Source organism: Alligator mississippiensis, chromosome 2 (genome assembly GCF_030867095.1).
Source record: "Alligator mississippiensis isolate rAllMis1 chromosome 2, rAllMis1, whole genome shotgun sequence".
In the NCBI taxonomy this organism is placed as follows: domain Eukaryota; kingdom Metazoa; phylum Chordata; order Crocodylia; family Alligatoridae; genus Alligator; species Alligator mississippiensis.
This window is the reverse complement of record NC_081825.1, coordinates 18,879,397-18,900,150: the sequence shown is the minus strand read 5'-3', so window position 1 is coordinate 18,900,150 and position 20,754 is coordinate 18,879,397. Positions and strand designations below refer to the sequence as shown.

At 42.3% G+C, this 20,754-nt stretch overlaps 1 protein-coding gene across 6 annotated transcripts in view; it reads right to left on the bottom strand.

Annotated features, from left to right (window-relative positions):
- Nucleotides 1–2,579: 2,579 nt before the first annotated feature.
- The window catches only part of NSD2 (nuclear receptor binding SET domain protein 2), a 112,857-nt gene continuing 94,682 nt past the window's right edge, over nucleotides 2,580–20,754 (bottom strand). For 4 of the 6 annotated variants that reach the window (XM_059721487.1, XM_059721488.1, XM_059721489.1 and 1 more), the window contains exons 15-23: nucleotides 20,406–20,562; nucleotides 19,449–19,654; nucleotides 18,650–18,753; nucleotides 17,691–17,960; nucleotides 17,306–17,422; nucleotides 15,318–15,459; nucleotides 14,507–14,613; nucleotides 8,232–8,436; nucleotides 2,580–6,478 (exon numbers count right to left, since the gene is read on the bottom strand). In XM_059721487.1, the coding sequence (XP_059577470.1) occupies nucleotides 6,210–6,478; nucleotides 8,232–8,436; nucleotides 14,507–14,613; nucleotides 15,318–15,459; nucleotides 17,306–17,422; nucleotides 17,691–17,960; nucleotides 18,650–18,753; nucleotides 19,449–19,654; nucleotides 20,406–20,562 (1,577 nt within the window). In that variant the 3' untranslated portion in view covers nucleotides 2,580–6,209. The other 2 variants (XR_009459684.1, XM_059721490.1) reach the window with 2 other exon arrangements.

The following is a 20,754-nucleotide window of genomic DNA, read 5'->3' as shown; positions in this document are numbered from 1 at the left end:
TGCTGCCTGTTGCAGGATTGGGGCCAAGGGTTATATCAGACTCCTGGCAGCGGGGCTGGGCTGGGGCTACACTCGAGGCGGGGCGGGCTTTAGCTGTATGGGGTGGGCAGCAGCAGCACTAGGGGGAGGCTTGGGAGACTATGGCCACCCCAAAATTTCCCATAGCCAACCCCCCCCAGTGATGCTGCCCACTCGGTGCAGCTGAGCCTGCCCTGCCCTCACCCGCCCCAAGTGCAGCCAACCCCCACCAGGAAAAGGATGGTGCAGCCCCTGGCCCCAAGCCCACAGCAAGCAGCCCACCCACACCCCCTGCACAAATCTGGGGGACACATGAGCATGCCATTCCCCCCAGCTTTGTGCATGACGGTACCCTGGCGGCATTCCTGGGGATGCACGCAGCGGCGTGGAGCTGCTCCTTCTCCTCACCCCCCTACACCCCTGCATATGCTGCCCTTAGCTTTGCCCTGCACCCTGCCCTTGAGTTACATTCACCAACCTGTCTGGGCAGCGCCTGCCTCTGCCCCACTTCCTCCCTCACCATGGAGGTCTTGATATGTGCCTCCTCACACCCCATCCCACCCCCATGCCCCTGCCCCCCACAGACTTACCAGCTGGATGCGCAGCATTTATCGGTGACATTATCAGGCAAAAAAAGCTGACTGCCAATAATTTTATTTTCCTGTTTTCGGTGCTAATCCGATATACGACTGATATATTGGCGCATCTCTAATTACAAATGGGTCCTGGTACAAAAAAGGTTGAGAACCACTGATCTGGAGGGAGCATGGGTCCTCTGCACTGGAATCAGGGAACTCCACCTGCAGTGATGCCCATGTTCAGGAGAGGCGTTAAGACGATATGGAATGTCTCCTTGTTCTCACTTTTTGGTGAGGGACAAAAGTTACACATGAAACAATGTAAGGGATTGGAAACTGGTTTAAACCTGTAACAGAACAGAAGTTCAGTGCACATTAACTGCTTTCAAAATGGCCTGGTTTAAGATAAACCTGGATGGATGTAGTATCAGACTTAACTGATTTAGGTTAAACTGGTTTATGGAACTTCTGGCTCAAATCTTCCGGAATCAAGTTCACTCTCAGTTCCCCAGCATCCCAGGATGCTTTGGAGTCCTGGGCTGTGCTGTCAGCTCCAACAAAGCAAGGCCAGCCCAATCTGCAGCTGCCACAGAGCTGAGGCATTCAAGCCTCAGCTTCCCAGCCTGCTTACTGTCTGGGCTCCCCTGTCCCCAAGGCAGTACAGCAAGGAGAGGAAAAGCCCCTGCGGTGGTAGTGGCTTTTTGCTTCCCCGCTCCCCTTGCAGCCTAGTGAGTCGGGCAGGGATTGGCTCAGCTCCACCCTTTCCACAGTTTCCACCTCCTAGAGGTGGGGAATATACATCTCCCCACTCCTGCCTGGCACTCGCTCCTCCAGGTGGGGTCTGCGGGGAAGCCCCCACCCAGGAGCTTCTCACCTGCCCCCCTGCAGCTCTGAGCCATGCTGGGATCCCCCAGCCCCACCCCTTCCCTAGCTATCACCTCCGAGAGGGGTGGGAGAAAGGGAGAGAGGAGGTTAGCCTGCCCCCCAGTCAACATCTGCCTGGCACGGAGGGGAAAGCACCCACCGGTGGGCTCTGCCCACAGCTCAGAGCTGGGCTGGGGAGTGGGCTCAGAGGCCGACAGCTGAGGAAGGGTTGGGGCTGGCATGAGCCCAGCCTGACTGGGAGGTGGGGACAGGACTCCTGGTGGGTGCTTTCCCCCCGCAAATCAGGCCTTGGCTGCTGGTTCAGCAGCCTTAGGCAGCCTGGCCATGAGGGGTGGTGCACGAGCACTCCCAGGCTTCTAGCCTGGGCCAATGCAGGCTTTGCCCTGTCTTGGGCAGTTCAGTTTGTTACTGGCTCAATCTAGGCAACTTAGAAAAAACTGCAAGATTGAATCAATTTTGCCTCTGGTGTTTTGGACCTCTGTACTTAGCCCTTGTGCCTAATGTCTTTCCCCTCTTACCCCCTGCAGCAGTTACTGAAGACAAATTCTTCTGTTCAGACCCCGTGGCTCTGGGTTGGAGCAAGTTCAGCAGACACAATTTTCAGAGATTTTTCTGAGAATCCATCTGTGAAACAACATCCAAGTCAAATGTCAAGCTCCTTCTCTGGACCTTGGGGACACCAGGCCTCCTTAACAGAACAACTAAGAATATATATTTTAACATGGGCAATCTTGTTCTTGGAACCACCTAAGTATTTTTGCTGAAACTTTAACAACACCCTCTGGCCTGATATGGAAAACTGCAGCCCAAACAGTTAAAAATGTGGCAAGTGATAAGCAACTGAAAACAGGATCTTACAGTGGAGAATGTTAGGCTGCATTGCCACCACTTGCTAAAGAAAAAAACATGAAAGCAGAGTCTGAAAGCATAAACATATCACTTACAAATGAAGCTTAAAAAAGTCGAAATTCCAGCCAACCACTTAGAAAACCCCGTACCTCAAATTTTCATGATAAAAATCCTTGTATTTTTAAGTCTCATCAATATAGCTACAAAGTGATGTATTTGCACAACATTTACTGTTTCACTTTTAAATAATTACTGTAAGAATAAAACCCACTATTTATTTCATTTTCCAAACAAAAACTGGCAATTTCAAAATAAGATAACTAGGAACGAACTTTAATAAGACACCACAATTTTCAAAGGGTCAGACAAGGAATAATATGACTCAGCAACGCAGAGCATTCCCATTAATACTTCTCCAAATAACTTCAGTATTTAAAGTATTTCAAATACTCCCCTAAAAACTGGCTATGACTGCAAACTACAAAACAAAGCTGCAATCTAATTTAATTATTCTTTCCGAAGTGTAGGAAAAAACTTCTGATATTTTTTTTTTTACCTGAAACTATCACTTCCATGCTCACTCATCTGATCAGGAAGCAACAGCATATTTGGGATTTACCTAGTTTATACCAACTTTGTACAAGAGAAGTAACCAAAAAGAGAAAAATAGCCATAATTTGATGGATACGACAATAAGTAAACATTTTGATTTAATTTAATATGACCTATTTAGGTTGCAATTGGTATTTATAAAGTTTTACAAGCAAATGGCCAATCTTCACATATGATGGCTACTAAAAGCTATTGTGTCATTTTTACAGGAGACACTTTGGTTTTTAGCAGGAATATTTCCACTGTATTTGACCTGTGGAAAAGGAAAATGTGGACATGGCTCTTTTTCAATTAAAGCAGATTCTTCTCATTCTAAGACAAAGTGTAGAAGTCTCAGTGAAAAAAGAAATCCAAATTCTCCTGAATCAGGTACTAAATTATATCAAATTACATTTCAAGCAATCCTGCTAAACTAACAGGCTGTAGGGGCTTTGAACTGAGACAAAATTTGGTCTTTACTTTTAAGCTATCAATTTAAAAAAAAAAAGAGAGATGACCAACAGAAGCTGGATTTTCAACTAATTTTGCTAACTTTAAGCACACACCTATAATTTATTCTTCTCAAGGATGTATGTCACTGTTGGCCCAAACATTTTAGAATTCTTGGTTAGGTGGGAAGGAAGCAGAAAAATATAGTCACATATAACCAGCAGAAAACCACTCTCCAAAGGTATATGTGTGAATTTAATGTGCATGAGAAAAGTACGGGAATGATAGCCCTGGAGACTGAAGTCTTTATTTTCCCACAAACAAATACAGCATGGGTGACTGTAGTGCATGCAGCCATGCTGAAATGCTGTAGTCCTGACCTAGAAGTGAAGTGGGAGGTTTCATATTTCATGATCATGCAGTTGCTGATCTCAGCCATGGTGCCAATTACCACCAGTTATATGGTAATTTCTTTGACGTGGATATCTGCCCATTAGAAACCAGTCTGTAACTATTCCAAGGCACTGGAACTCTTACAGCAAGATGAAGAGGTACAAAGCTATGAACAAGGTAAAAATGTAATACAGACATTTTAAAAATACTAAAATGTCAAGGTAAGATTTCATAATAACTTATTTTAAAATTATTTTTATAAAGCCATCCTCACAGGGAATGTTATCCAAACAAATATTGAGCTATTTGTCTTGATAATACCAAATTCCTTCATTTTGCTCTAAAGTGACCAGGAAAAACATTTTTGCTTTTGCTTCCCCCCCTCCCTCTCCCTTCAAAAGAATATCTAGGTTCCCTTCCCCAACGCTGAAAAAATATACAAAATATCTTTTTGGTTTTGATTTCAGGTACCTGGCTATGCTTTAGCCTTGGCAATGCAAGTAAGAAGGTTAGGACATAAGAACAGTCCCCTCAAACATCCTTCAGAAACCTTCACAATTTTTCCACATGTGCAAGGCTTTGTATATTAATCTGGCAAAAGTAGAAATGTCACAGTGCTAACGAATGTAACACTCTCCTATAGTGAACTGTCTACTTTCAGCCCAGGATTATTTGAAAAAGGGAAGAACACACCTTCGAACAGTATTTATAAAATTTTGATCCACAAAACAAAGCAGTTGCTCTATTACAAAAGAAATTTAAAAAAAAATCAGTTCTTAGCACAGAATAATGGTACAATTTAGAACTTCTGCAATTAAAATCTAATAAAAAAGTAAACATTCTCGTGTACTGGGAACAGATGAAGATTTCAATTATTCAAATAACTAGAACTGCAATTAAACCCTGAAAAATACTTTGAAAAAATATACACTTTATAATATAGCTATGCTTCATTTAAAAAAAAAAAAAAAAACCTACACAGAGTTTCTGCACTATTAAAGGCACACTAAGCTAGAACATATACAAATTATTAAATGGTCATGAAGGCCCACATTGTGTTTCCATGGGGTAGGTAATGACTGCACAAGTCAGAACTGGTTTATAACACTGCCTCACTGCACACCAATTACACATATAAGGTAGGAAATGGGAAGCAAAATTATTTAAGATATTTTCCTTCACCATTTTTTCCTAGTTCTACAGTGATTTCCATTAAACCTAAGTCTTGTATATGCACCACACTGCAAGTCTGGAACCTAACAGGGGTCAAGAAAATAAAAGTGTTACTGAAACAATTTCTGAGCTCTTCAACGAGAATGGAATTACAAAGTCTGTTCCTGAAGTCAAGCAGTCGGTTTATAAATGTTATTTAGAAAGGGACAAGTAGGTCACATTTATTATTTTAATAATTGTGTTTCTTTAAAATTCCAGTTTATTTTTAAAATAATTTCTACTGACTTGTCATTCTGCAGTTCGCTATCAAGTCACTATTTCTCGCACTATCACAAAGCTGCAAGGTTTGGATTGAGTGCAAAGAAATGATTGCCTGTGAAATTTTTTATTGGTTTTAAGAAAAATAATGAACTATTCTCTTAATATTAGGTGTTGTAAGATTTTTTTTTTATTAAGAACATAAAAATCCTAAATATTGGGCCGAGATTGTAAAACAATATCCCTTTGAGTCCAGACTTGTCAACTCTGTAAGATCAAGTGTATTTCTATTTACCTGAAATGAAATACAGGAAAAAACAGTATAGAAAAAAAATCTTTTATAAGGTTTTCCCTCTCTAGGACAGGTGAGCTTTTTCTCACCATTCACTGTACTTCTTGATGAAGGATATTAAAAATATCTTTAAGAACAACTAGACAACCATTTTATAAGAGCAAGAACAAATTAAAAAGTGTGTTGATTATAATCAGATAAGCACCTGGGTTGTAAATGGCACTCAAATACTTGCTCAACAATTCACTCAAGGCAATCAGATATAAATTGGGACTACAGACCAAAAAACTTGACACCTAATAATTTCTTTCAAGGATATACTATTTTAAACATCTGCTGGATGGCAAATACCATCTCAAAACCTACATTTATAATGTGCCTACCTGCTTTGATTTAACCTACCTCCAACTTGAAAAATATTGGAGGGAACCTTATACATTCGTAACAATTCAAGTGTAACTGTAATGCTGAATAATAAGTTTGGTTTGTCCTGAAAAATTCTGAACTATGTATGCCACAGTTCGTTATCAGTGCAGATGCAGCAGAAGTCTGCTGTGGTTGGCTCAGTGGATTAAAAAAAAAAAAACAAAAAACAAAAAATGCTTCCGCATCCCTTCCCAAAATGTAACCTTTACAGAATATATGTAAAACCATGTCCTTCCCTGGCCCTATTCACAACTTATCTACAAGATAGTGTTGGCAGTAGATACTGCAGTCCATTACTATTTGCATTCAGCTCTCATCCATCTGGTCCTTTGTCTTCTCTTGCGCTTCAACTTGGTCATTTTTCTGGGGTGTCTTCGAGTCTTCTGAGTTGCAACAGAAGCTACCCCAAGAACATGTTCAGAGCAGCATAACTGTCCCTTTAATGTAGAATTTAGTACTGTCCCATCTTGGTGTTCCTTGCAGAAAGAATTTGGGCAGAAATGGCAAAAAGACATGGAAGGTTTGCCACACACATCACAGTGGTGCCACGGACACTCCCACTTTCCTGCAATCGAACAAAAAAACAGAGGAAATAATGTTTTTCTTTTCAGTTATGAGAAGAAAGCTTCATGTTGCAAAAAGGCCAGGAAATGCTTTGTAGTTAATGTCTGCTTTAAAAAGCACAGAAATAATTATAAAAAGTGTAAGCGGGAATAGCAATTTTTCTGGCTAAAGACCCACTGAAAGCTAAATGTGATGCCATTCCTCTAGATAAGCTGAGCAGACTACTTTATATGGACTGCTTGACCCTTTACCACTTAAATACAACACAAATCAAGTCAGTATAAATAATTCAGTTCCCTGAAATATTTTCTAATGAGTTCCAATCTCTCCCCATTCCAGATGTTATTGCACAGTACCAAATTTACTTGTATTGGTCACATTTTTATGTTTGCCTGTCTTTTCCTTTCTCTAACAGCTTCTGACCTCTGAACGGCAACAAACTACAGAAAATGAACTATAAGCAGAGCTTCTTCTGTAGTACCAAGAGAAGAGTGAATGCTCTCTTAACCTTATCTGTGTGGATTCTCATTGTAGGATCCATGCAGCCTTGAACCTGTCTAAATAAAAAGTCCTTGTAATTGCATATATACCCTATAAATAACCTCAGAAGGCCACCTGAGGATATCTTAAGATGTTGCAACTTCAGCCGCTCAATTATTCATAAATCACCATAGGCAACCACAAAAAATGCAAGTGCCCACTGCTCCCTTCCAAGAAAACTCTGAACTGGCAGTGGAAATTTATCTTAGAGGTTACAAATTTAGTATTTAGTTTTGTCATCTTTTCAGACCCGTTGGCTATTTTCGTTTAAGGTGCCATTGAGCCTTGCCCACAGCATCGTGGGGTTTTCGGCCACAGCTAGTCCCAGTCCGCTGGCATCATTCCATGCCCTTTCTGTGAACCGAAATGACGGAGAAAGGTGAACATCTTTGGTAGTGTCCAATACAAAGTGCTTTTACCAATAACTCAAGGAAAGCCCGGGACAAAGATCATCTTACAGGAATGCGTATCTCAGCATTTTCTTTCAACACCAATCAGCCGGAGGAATCAACATCCAATTCCTGGTTTCAGCCAATGAACTCAGGGACTAAAAGCCAGATGGGTTTTAAGGTTCTGAGAACAGCTAGAAGTATATGGATTTAACAAGTCATTGTTGCTGACAGGTCCTAATGACAAGGAGTATGGCAAGCCATCTTCCAAGAACCTGCTCAGCTTGATTATACTCCTCCAATTACAGCAGCATACATTTGGAGAAGGGGGCACTTCATTACTGAGGGGAGCATGAAATTTCAACAATGAGTCTAGGCAGCAGACTACTGTACTTAGAGTCTCTTTCCTTTTTGAGCCAAGTTAAAACAAGTCGGGGAATTAAAAAGGAATCATGAGTCTCATGACTCTTCCATGAACGGAACTGCATTTCATATATTGTTCATGCCTTGGTGAAGGGGCTCTGGGTGCCAGAGGCCTTCTGCTTGACATGAATACCCCTACCCTAATTTAGTGATGTGGACTTAAGTGCCTGGCTTGAATAGAAAGGGATAAGAATAATAGGTCTCCCTATTCAAAAGAAACTCTTGCCATATTTATAAATTACGCCCTGAAGAATAAGAACCTTCCTCAATTTTAAGGAAGAATTCTTTTAAAGATGCAATGTGATAAGCAAATATTATTGTAATCTATTGGTTTACACATTTTCAGCACAGGTTTTTATCACAAACAGCTTCCGTCCCCACCACTTCATACACTCCACTCACCAAAAGGACGTTTCACCAAACCAAGACAGGAGAGATGATAAGTTTTAGTACAAGATTTCCTGTCACACAAAACAAGTTGTCCTCCATCACCACAACGGAAACACTCGTCTTCAGACTGTTTCTTTCCTTCACTTCTTGTTTTACGTCTCCGCGTTCTCTTTTTGGTCTTTTTGCCTTTTTCTTCTGAAGCATTAGTGGAAGAATTCTGCGGGAAATTAGTTTAAAAAAACAAAAACAAAAAATAGAAAAATTAAGATGTTTCACTGAGAGAGAAAAGAAGCCTACAAACAATCGACAAGAATTTCCTGGTAGAAGAAGTTAAGATAATTAGTGCTTCCAGTTCCCAGGGGAACTGTGTTGGTGTTGACTGCCATGTAGGCAGTCTCACAAGCAAAGCTTAAGTTTGATTCAACATAGAGACCAGGGCAGATTCTAGTCCCTAGAGGATATCCTTGTAGATCAGAGCTAACAACACTTTGCTAGCATGAAGAAGCTTGCTCACTGCCACCTATGCTGTGCATATCCTGTAGATAAAGGCCATCAGTCTTTGGGCTGTCAATTTTTTCTACTTGCAGAAAAATATCAGACAGAAAATAGAAATATTTCAGAAAGCAAATGTTTTCCAGTGCAAGCAAAAAATGCTGTAAGCAGAGGCCTGCTGGCTGCTCCCACGCAACCCCTGATGCACAAGAGCAGGAGGAATGCTCACTAACACAGGTAACACCAAGATGGAATAATATCTTTTAACACAAAAAAAAAAAATCACTTATAATTAGCCTGTCAATCTCAATGTCTAAAACAGTGAAGGAAATATAAGTAAATGATCTAATAAATTACAAAACCTAATTAATTAACCACAGCTCTAGTCACACTACAAGTTAGAAAGATTTCAGATTTTCAAGTAAAAGGAGATTATTGGAATATTACAGCCTGGTTTGAAAAATACAGATTGTAGAACCACGAATTCCATGTATCAAGACTATGAGTTCTGGTTGGGCGAAAACATCCTGTTTGAAAAGCATTCACTCTAGAGTCAAGTGATGGAGAAACCCTTGTTTCAATGGTTTCGTATACTAGTGTTCAATGATTTAGTATCCCGTTAGGCATTTACATTTTTCTCCAAGGACGGTTAACTTCAACTTATATTTGCTGGATCTTATTATTAGTTGTGGGTCTAAATTAAAGAACCTTCTTCTATCAAGAATTGTCTTTCGATGAGGGTACATATTTCTATTAGGTCTCTGTCACTGTATCACATGGAGATTTTACACACAGACAGTTAACTGTCATTGACAACATTATTTCAGGATGTGGATGTAGTCTTGCATTTGCAATATTATTATAACTTATTGCTCAAATAAGCATACTTTATCTAGCAATCCAGACAGCTCTATAGAGATGAGTTACAATTTTTTTCCTGGTTCAGTGCATAAATGGATGACAAGCTGAGGTAAGATTATTCCTCTTCTAAAAAGATGTAAGTAGGTATATTCTGCAATTGCACATCCTCCCTCTGAAGGACCAGTCACTGAGCAGTGTCAAGGACCATATTCCTGAAAAGGTGGACAGTCTTGCCATGGTTAAGAATCTGATTTTGCTTTCCTCTGCCAGTCCCCTCAATTCCACAGTAGATTTTCATTCCAATGTCTACATGTGACCAGCACCAGGAACATAATGTTTAAACAAATCTAAGTTAATTCCCACAGGTCATTTCTAGATATAAGTACTGAATGGGGGAGAGAACCTAATGACAGATGATGTGGAAAAGGCAGAAGTGCTCAATGCTTTTCTCATCTCAGCCTTCACAGGCATGGTCAGCTCCAAGACTACTGCACCGGGCAGCACAGTTTGGGGAGGAGGTGAGCAGCCAACAGTGGTGAAAGAACAGGTTAGGGACTATTTAGAGAAACTGCATGTGCACAAGTTCATGGGGCTGGACAGGATGCACATGAGGGTGCTGAGGGAGTTGGCCAATGTGATTGCAGAGCCTCTGGCCATTATCTTTGAAAACTCATGGTGATTGGGAGAGGTCCTGGATGATTGGAAAAAGGGCAAACATAGTGGCCCTCTAAGAGAGGGAAGGAGGAGGATCCTGGAAACTACAAACCAGTCTCACCTCAATCCCTGAAAAAAATCATAGAGCAGGCTCTCAAGGAATCCGTTTCTAAGCACAGAGAGAAGATGATTAGGAACAGTCAGCATGGATTCACCAAGGGCAAGTCATGCCTGACCAACCTGATTGCCTTCTATGATAAGACGACTGGTTCTGTGGATGCAGGGAAACCAGCAGTTGTGATAAATATTTAGATTTAGCAAGGCTTTTGATACAGTCTCCCACAGCATTCTCGCAGGCAAGCTAAGGAAGTATGGGTTGGATGAATGGACTGTAAGGTGGACAGAAAACTGGCTGGATCATTGGGCTCAGAAGGTGGTAATGGCTCGAAGTCTAGTTGCCAGCCAGTATCAAATGGAGTGCCCCAGAGGTCAGTCTTTGGGACAGTTTTGTTCATCAATGGCCTGGAAGATGGGATAGATTGCACCCTCAGCAAGTTTGCAGATGACACGAAGCTGGGAGGAGTAGTAGATCTGCTGGAGGGTAGGGCTAGGGTTCAGAGACCTAGAGAAATTAGAGGATTGGGCCCAGATAAATCTCATGAGGTTCAAACAAGGACAAGTGCAAAGTCCTGCACTTTGGACAGAACAATCCCATGCATCGGTACAGGCTGGGGACCGACTGGCTGGGCAGCAGCTCTGCAGAAAAGGAACTGGGAGTTACAGTGGACAATAAGCTGAATATGAGCCAACAGTGCACCCTTGTTGCCAAGAAAGCTAACAGCTAATGGCCTGCAGACTGAGGGAAGTGATTATTCCCCTCTAATTCAGCATTGGTGAGGCCGCATCTGGATGGAACTGGACCAGTGGTTTTCAACCTTGTGGTCCATGGACCCCTGGGAGTCCACAGACTATGTCTAAGGGGCCCGGCAAAAGATGACTATGATCAAAGTATGTGAATATCCACTTGCAATGTAAAGTGGTCCGCAACTCCATTCAAAACTTCCCAAGGGGTCCAACACCTTTATTTGAAATTTTTTCATAGATTTCATAGACATTAGGGCTGGAAGGGACCTCGGAAGATCATCGAGTCCAGCCCCCCGCCCAAAGGGCAGGACGTCAGCTGGGGTCATAGGATCCCAGCAAGATAAGCATCCAGTTTCATCTTGAAGGTGTTCAATGAAGGTGCTTGAACGACCTCCGGTGGCAGGCTCTTCCAGACCTTGGGGGCTCGGACAGTAAAGAAATTCTTCCTTATGTCCACCCTGAAACGATCTTGTAGTAGTTTGTGACCGTTCGACCTTGTCATCCCTTGGGGCGCTCTGGTGAACAAACGTTCCCCCAGATACTGGTGGACACCCCTGATAAACTTGTAGGTGGCCATCAGATCACCCCTGAGCCTGCGCTTTTCCAGGCTAAAGAGCCCCAGGGCTCTCAGCCTGTCATCGTAGGGTCTGCTTCCCTGACCTCTGATCATGCGTGTGGCTCTTCTCTGGACTCTCTCAAGCTTCTCCACATCCTTTTTGAATTGTGGAGCCCAAAACTGGACGCAGTACTCCAGCTGCGGCCTCACTAAGGCCGAGTACAGGGGGAGAACGACGTTCCGGGATTTGCTTGAGAAGCATCTATGGATGCAAGCCAGCGTTTTGGTCACTTTACTAGCCGCAGCATCGCATTGCAGGCTCATGTTCATCTTGTGGTCAATGATGACCCCCAAGTCTCTTTCTTCCATAGTGCTAGCCAACAAAGCACTGCCGAGTCTATAAGGATGCTGCAGGTTTTTTTCCCCCAAGGTGGAGAACCTTGCATTTATCGGCGTTGAACACCATCCGATTCTCGTCCGCCCACTTGCTGAGCCTGTCCAGGTCAGCCTGGATCACCCGCCTGTCTTCTGGTGTGGATGCTTTGCCCCAAAGTTTGGTGTCATCTGCGAACTTGGCCAGTCCGCTTCTGACTCCAGTGTCCACATCATTAATGAAGATGTTGAACAGTATGGGTCCAAGGACAGAGCCCTGGGGGACCCCACTGGTTACAGGACACCACGATGAGTAACTTCCATCAATTACTACCCTCTGGGTCCGACCCCGGAGCCAATTTTCCAGCCAGTGGATCGTGGAGGACCCAAGGCGACAACTGGCCAGTTTCTCCAAGAGACGATCATGGGACACCAGATCAAAGGCTTTTTTGAAGTCAAGATATATGACATCAATCTCATCTCCCTTGTCCAGGTGATAGGTCACCTGGTCGTAGAAGGAAATTAGATTGGTCAAGCAAGACCTATCCGCAACAAACCCGTGCTGGCTATCCCTTAAGATGTTGGCGTCGGCCAGTCCATTAAGGATGGCCTCTTTAATAAACTTTTCTAAGATCTTCCCCAGGATAGAAGTCAGGCTGATGGGCCTATAGTTAGCCGGATCCACTTTCCTCCCTTTCTTGAAGATAGGCACCACGTTGGCCTTCTTCCAGTCTTCGGGCACTACACCAGAGCGCCAAGAGTTTTCAAAGATCCATGCTAGAGGCTGGGCTATGATGCTCGCCAGCTCCTTGAGTACCCTGGAGTGAAGATTGTCAGGGCCGGCTGACTTGAAGGTATCCAGCTTCTCAAGATGTTCCTTCACGAAGTCAGCATTAATGGAGGGCAGGGGATCACCCTCACCCGGACTTCCCGGCCCTGTAGCAGGCATGGGCGTCCCATGGGGCTGATGAAAGACCGACGCAAAGTACCTATTTAATAGGTTAGCTTTTTCCTGGGCGTCAGGTGTCAGTTGCCCTATCTGGTTCAGCAGGGGTCCAACGTTGCCCCTGCTTTTCCTCCGGATCCCCACGTATCTGAAAAAGGACTTTTTATTGTCCTTGATGCTCAAAGCTAGCTGGAGTTCAGTTGCAGCCTTGGCTTTCCCCTGGTCAGCTCCCTACAGGACCGGACCAGTGCAGAATAATCCTCCTTGGAGGTGACTCCCATCCTCCATCCTTTGTAGGCCTTTCTTTTTAGCCTCAGGTGGCCTGCTAGGTCCCTGGAGAGCCAGGGGGGCTGCTGTGCCCTCTTGCTGCCTTTCCTCCGAGATGGAATAGACTTAGTTTGGGCATTGAGGATCGCTCCCTTGAGGAGCAACCACTCTTCTTGAACTCCCCTCTCCCTGTGGTCACAGTCCGTTAGGGCCTCACTGACAAACCTCCTGAGCTTGTCAAAGTCGGCTTTCCTGAAGTCAAGGACTTGCGTGTTGCTGACTGACTTGCCAGCTTTTTGGCGGATGGTGAAGGTGATCAGCTCGTGGTCGCTGTCACCCAGCTTCCCATCGATCACTAGGTCGCCGACTAGGTCCTCCCCAGTAGCCAGCACCAGGTCGAGCAGCGCTTTGCCTCTTGTTGTCCCATAGACTTCTTGAGTCAGGTAGAGGTCATCCACGCACGAGAGGAAGCTCTGTGACCGCTCAGATTTTGCTGAGCGATCCTCCCACAAGATGTCTGGGTAATTGAAGTCACCCATGACAACCATGGTCCTGAAGCAAGCTGCCTCAGCCAGTTCCTGGGCAAACTCCTGGTCAAGCTCAGGACTTTGGGTGGGAGGTCTGTAATAGACTCCCACCATTGTGTCCCCTGTGCCGTGTTCCCCACGGATTTTAACCCAGAGGGTCTCCAGCCGTCCACCCTGGTCGCCAATATCGGCTTGCAGGGATGCATAGCTTTCCTTAACATAGAGAGCTACACCCCCACCCCTTTTCTCTACACGATCCCTCCTGTACAGGGTATAGCCATCTATCCCCGTGGTCCAGTCATGGGTGGAGTCCCACCAGGTCTCCGTTATCCCTATGACATCATAATTGTTTGCACTGAGCAGGATTTTGATCTCACAGTCATGCCTCCTGTCATTCATGTGTGGCATGGCAGGAAGCACGATTGTGGGGAACATGCGAATACCATTGTGCCTTTAACTGCACGTCTGCCAAGGGCCTCAATGTCCCCTCTCCCCTCCCAGAATAATTGCAGCAATACATGATGCATCTTTCACCCTTAACAGTAACATTTCTGTAATGTCAGAGAAGTTTGATAATTTTCAGAACATGTTGCTTTATTTACTGAAGTTTTCCTACAGGTATTATAATTTTTCACTAACACTCAAAACCCCCCCCAAAAACAACAAAACCTGTAACTTTTTTCTCTTAATAGCTACAGGATTTTTAGTTTTGAAGGGTACTTTTAAATTCAGGCTATATTTTACATACCTTTGGTCTGTCCCCAAGAAATCCACTGCAGTTTGGGGCACCACATTTACAGACAGTTTTTTCATTGCCCAGACAGTCGAGATTGTAGTTGAAAGTCAGCTCTGTCCCTGAGTAAGAGATAAGACTGTTTACCATATCCCTTTATTAAACAAAGTACAAGGTAAGGACTATCCACAATCAGCACTAATCCACAAATAAGTATTCTATTCTGCTTTGCCCATTTTAGCACTTGCTCTGCGATTAGTATTTTTACTTTGGTCTCTCCATCCTTTACAAGCACTGATCATTATTAGGTACATATCCAGCAGAGGCTTTTCATTTTTCTCTTATGTCAAATATGTTTTTACATAATTAACTTAAAATCTTCTATATGCACAGGGCTGAGAAAAAAACATTTCTTTTAATATACTGTTTCCTCTGTTCTCCTTTACCTGCTCCCTGCAATTACCTGGCATGCCCATTCACTACACCTAGTCTTAAATATGTTTTAAATTCTTTGAAGAACCATATTTTGCTGTACTGAAAAGGAACTCAATATAGGTAGTAACTCTAGGATCTTCCATCAGATGAACAAAAAGCAGCCATTTCAAGGTTTGTCTAAGGCTCAATAGTAAGAAAACATTTACTGGAGAAAAAGAAAAACTTGGTATTCTCCTCTCTATGAAGAGAGAATGCACTGAGTTCCACGGGGAACTTTGTGCCAAAAGTAATCAGTTAAATCACACCAGAACTGGCCTGCACTGATTTTTATCTGATGCAGACAGGCAACAGGTTTAACATTTCATATTAAAAACCCCAGACATTCACATACCTGCAGGAATATCACACACAGCAAACAGGCCTACGCGTGTATCTCCATTTACTGTCCATTTTAGAGTCTCACAATTTGGTTGGCAGCTGTGATTCATAAAACGAGAATAGTTTCCTTTGGGACCAGCATCAATAATACGATCCTGAAAATTAAAATAGTAAGAGAATGATTTTTTTTCCTCTCGTGAAAATACGTAATTTCCAGAATTGCATATGAACATGTAAAGACATGGACATTCTTGTCAGTCAGCAATATATAAGTACCTCCATTTTACTTGTTGTATTGAAAACTGTAGCGCCTCATATGAACTGGAATGGACGCTCCCAAAGCAATACCATGATCTAGCTCACGCTTCCACAGTATTTATCACAGCCACATGGCAGGATAAGCTTTCTTGTGAGCAAGTGGTTCAGAAAACAAAAGAAAAATACCCTAAAAATAATAAAACCTAAATGAATCAGTTTTCCTGTATCTGAAACCTTATTATATTTATTTTGATAAGTAACACATTAAATGGCATTGGTCAATTTGCTATTGACTTGCAGGCATTACAAATTCCTTGCTGGTTTTTTTAGCTTATCCTTGTGTAAACCCAAATAAGTTTTTAGTAAGTAGTCTTTAAGAAAGTCCAACCCTACATGCAACTGCCTTTTAACCTCTTTCCACCTTCAAAGCCAGAAAACATAATAAAAAAATAAAATCTTGAAAATAGCTCTCAGTTTTGATTTGATTCTTTGACCAGCTGTTTAGCAGCCCTCTCCATATCTCCATGAAAAACAACACCACTGTGTGTCTGAGGGAAAAGACAGTAACTTTGGGGACAAATAACAGATTTACAGTTAATGTTTAGGGGGTTGGACCTTGGATGAATAACTGATGCTGCATTCTGCTGAACTGGAAAGCAAAACTATTTAGAGTTTGTGGCATGCAGTGGTTATTCTAAAAGCAACATATTACAAGCAGAACGTGTTTTAATTACCTTACTAAAGTTTCTTCTTGAATTTAGGGTGAGTTGACATTGCACATGTGCAATTACTATGACTATGTGCCTGGAAATCAAGTAACTCTGTTGGCAGATGGCCATACAGGCTTAATGGTCATTTACATGCACAAACAAGGCACACAAAGGAGCAGACTTATTTAAAAAAACCTGACCCTTACTGACCAGAGGTTGTCAGCTACCAGCTACAAGTTCCAGAGCCCCAGGACTGCTATTTAACATACTGTATTAGTGTTTTCTCATCCTTTACTGAATTACTTGGTTGGTCATGGCAGGATCTCCATCAGGCAATGACCTATTCCTTTTACAATGCTAACAGGAGAAATAGTGACAGCAGCTGCAAGGACACAGAATGCTATCCTCGTATGCATTGTGAAGACGGTGAGGACTGAGCATTTATAGTCGGCAACACTAGGGAAAAGCTTCTACAAAAAGGAGCATGGGGTCATTTTTGCAGATCTAAACTTTGCTGTGAACAAACAAAGAAATGAAGATGGCTCAAAACACAGATTTAAAGGACAGAATACTGACACGCTCTCAAGATTACAATTTCCCACCAAGCCATTTCATTTTTTAATAAAAGTGGTCTGTTAATAGTGGTGCTATTGTTTTGTGTGTACTCCAACTGTCTCCTTGCTATATCAAATAAGTGTATATTTTCCCCACTATTTTAATCAGGTATATGCTTATCTTTGTTGTACTTGACGACAGACAGCCAAGTGCAGCCAACTGCAATCTGCACGATTCTACCATAGGTGTTTCTGACATGCTTATCACCTTGTAGATAAGTGTTGAAATGCAGAAGTCACAGAGAGTGAAAAACACTGTGAACAGATGATAAACCAAAGCAGATCAGACAGTTTAGTCTTTGGACCTATCAGTTACTGCACCGTTTTTCCACAAGAAAGCAAGTCAAATGTTTATCAGAATGTATTATTAAATAATAAACACATTATTACATGACAAGAAAAATATTAAAATATTGTACCTTATCAATAGTGAGCATATAGAAGTGAGTGATGTCATTTTCATGTGCGTATTTGATTCTTGCCATACACTCCTCTTCATCAATTAGTTCACCAACATACTCGTTCACAAACTCTCCCTGAAGGACAGAAGAGCATTGCTAGTAAAGAAATAAACCCAACCTAACAGTGCCACAGGTTAACAACTCTTTCTTTGGAGGGATACGGGTAGGAGGGGGCAGGGAGGGGGGAATTAAGAGCTCCACTTCATTAGAGAGAGAGAGAGTCACAGTTGGGCAAATACTATTTCAAAATTACACTGCACTTACACAAAAGACAGATTTGAATCTTAATCCCTAAAAGGAATGAATGCCATAATGTGGAACTAGAAAGGGCTATAATCCATACCTTTTTTATGTCTCTCTTGGCAACCAAACCCCAACCTTTGCCATCCGTTTTGATTATCTTTGTTTCAGGGTACTGACGTTTGGTAAAGCACTGATTCTGGCAGCGTTCTCCAGCTGGACAAACTTGTGGGTGACATTCATACATCAGCATCCGGTTTAGGCATTCAGAATCAAAGCCACAAGGGTTTTCATCTGTGGGTTTGCAGTTGCATTTGGGAATCTCAAAAATATCAGCAGTGTAAATCTGAACCTTACCACAAGGTTTATTCACCTGAATCATACATAAAAATAGACCAAGTATTATTCTAAAACAGCCTGATTTTTCAAGTGAATCCATCATAGGTTATTATCTTCCTGCTATCACCTCAATCTCAACACGATGAAGTACTAAAAAAAAAAAAGGAAAATAGCTTTCTTCTCTTCCTTCCTCTAATTTAAAAAAATGACATTATACACTCTGATTCTTGTAACCTCAGTGGCAGACCCTTTTTCTGTTTCATGATTCTTATTAAATCCTGCAGCTTCCTCAAGATTTTTAGAAGTAATTTTCCATTTAGCACCATGAAAATTCTTCTGGGTGTTCTTTCTATTCTCTTGCCACTAGTGCAACTGTCTTCTTTTTCATCTCTCCCTAGCTCAACCTGATCCCTGGAATCTATGCAAAATGCTTTAAAATCATTGTGTGCTGGCTGAACTATTTAGCCTGCCCAGGAACCACTTCCGTTTCACAGCATGTCAATCAAAGGCCTGGATTTAATTCATATCATTACGCGAACACATTCTTCTCCTGTGAAGCCTTCCAGCAACACTCTGCCAAAGATGAGCTAAAATTTATTTTCCCTCCATTGCAGAAGAAGGTTAGATCTGCATCCAGTTTATGATAAACTGGCCAACTGAGACTGAATTCCCTGAAGCAGAGAACTTGCTGAAGTGAGTGGCTTACAAGACACCTGTCCTTACCTTTATGTGTTTGTACGGTGGTGGTTTACGTTCATTTTCCTGGGTTTCTTTGGCTTCTCGCTGAAGTTTTATTTCTCGAAATCTAGCTTCAGCCTCTTGCAAAGCTGGAAAAACAAAACACTTGCATTGTTAGGACCTAGAGAAAGATTATTCCCTGCAACCCAGTAACACTCCCCCCCTCTTGTCCCTTCACTTTCCTTCTACTTGGTTTACACATCTCGATAATAGAGATGTCAATTGACTAACTAAATTCCTTTACAGCTCTTATAACATGACTAGTATTTACGCTCATTGATTGTTTTCCAGACAGGCAAAAATACCAACATATTGCTTAGACCAGGAATGCTCAACCCCCAGCCTGGAGAGCTGTGTGATGCAACCCATGGGGCTCCCCAAAGCTCCAGAAATTTGGCAGTGGAAAATGGTAGCAATTAATGCCAAATGTGCAAGCCCCATGGGCCACATGACATGGCACTTCAGCAGGATCTAGCTGGCCCAAGCCAGTGCACCTCCCAGCCCCATGGACTCAGTCTGGCCTGCTGACTGACCCTGCACTGCTCATTTGGTAAATAGGGCCCAAAGGTTGGACATCACTAGCTTACCCTATATGCTGCTAGAAGTAATGAAACCCAAATATTCAATCCAAACTAACGGTAGCGACTCATATTCTGAATCACAAAACCGTTTTTTCCTCTTTTAGATTGCAAGACAAGATTACATAAAGTAGTTCCGGGCTCAAGTACAGTATCTTTAGAAATCAAAGCACGCGCGCACACACATTATTTTTGCTTTGTTGTACCATTTTTGAAGACTTTTCCAATTCCTTTAATTCCTTGGTATCTACTCCCCCTGTCTCCCTCCATATATGGAAATACACGAGCTTGATGCGTCCAGTAATAATCCTTAGAACCAAAGAAAAACACAGGAAACTCTCCAATTTCATGCTTCATTTTCTGGATATTTGGGGGGACATTTTTTGGATGGCAAACTTCTGCAGGCCACCATCTATCATAGGAGCACAAATAAATACAGCAGTTTAGTCAAATCCTTTCTTCACAGGACAGTTTAGCAACAGTAATCAACAACGACGACTGAACATTGTAGATGGAGTGCTGCTTAGAATCAGATTTAAGAAAGCAAGTCACCAGACAACACAAAACAGTAGAACAGCTTTAAACCTACCATTTTTTAAACTCATTAAACAAGAAAAAGAATTTGGATAAGCAAGGTGAGGCCTCACATTTGCTTGATGGTACATCTCTCTCTGTCTCCCTATACAGCAATTACTTTTGGACACTGCATGCAACCAATTCCAAAATTATAATAGTTCCAGGCAATGGGCAGAAACTGACTGACTTAATGGAAAATTGAAAACCAGAAGAAGGAATCAGGCTACACAGCCCCTCCTGCATCTGGCTAGCAAAACCAGGTTCTGTCTGTGGACAACCATACATGACTATGACTGTCTACACTACACAAGAATGGTGTCACCTTCCAGTGTGGCACCACTCATATATCAGTTCTGCCAATGTCCCAGTGGAGTTTAAAAGGCTGACACCTGAATGGCTAATCCCTCAGGCAGAAAAAGAAACAAATGTAATCAATTACAAAAATTATACACACAACTATTTGAACATATCTCTGAAACTGAGGGTGTTGCATAGGGGAGCAACCTCCAAACATTTCTACGCACAAATTAATTTTCTTCCAGTTATATCCAGCCCATATATAAGAGCTACAAGTGCATTCATCAGACCTGTAATTTCCTAGCTTGACCCAAATGATATCCTGGAAACGGAGTTTCTTCCCTGCCCTGCAGTCATTGCAGTACCAGCTACCATCTGGCATTTCAATGTTTAAACAGTCTGGGTGAAATGCTGCAGGACATGACTCGCAGCACAACAAGCTACCTCCTGCACAAAGAAGACAAAGTTAGAAGGGGGGAGGAATTTAGCATTTCAGTGTGATTTAAATCTCTATAATATGTAACTATAAATGCAGTCTTCAAACTAGTTAAAACATACTGATTGGTAACAAAGACCTATCACTCATTTGTATGTAAAAACCAAAGACAAATCTAACTAATTTCATTGACTGGAAGACTC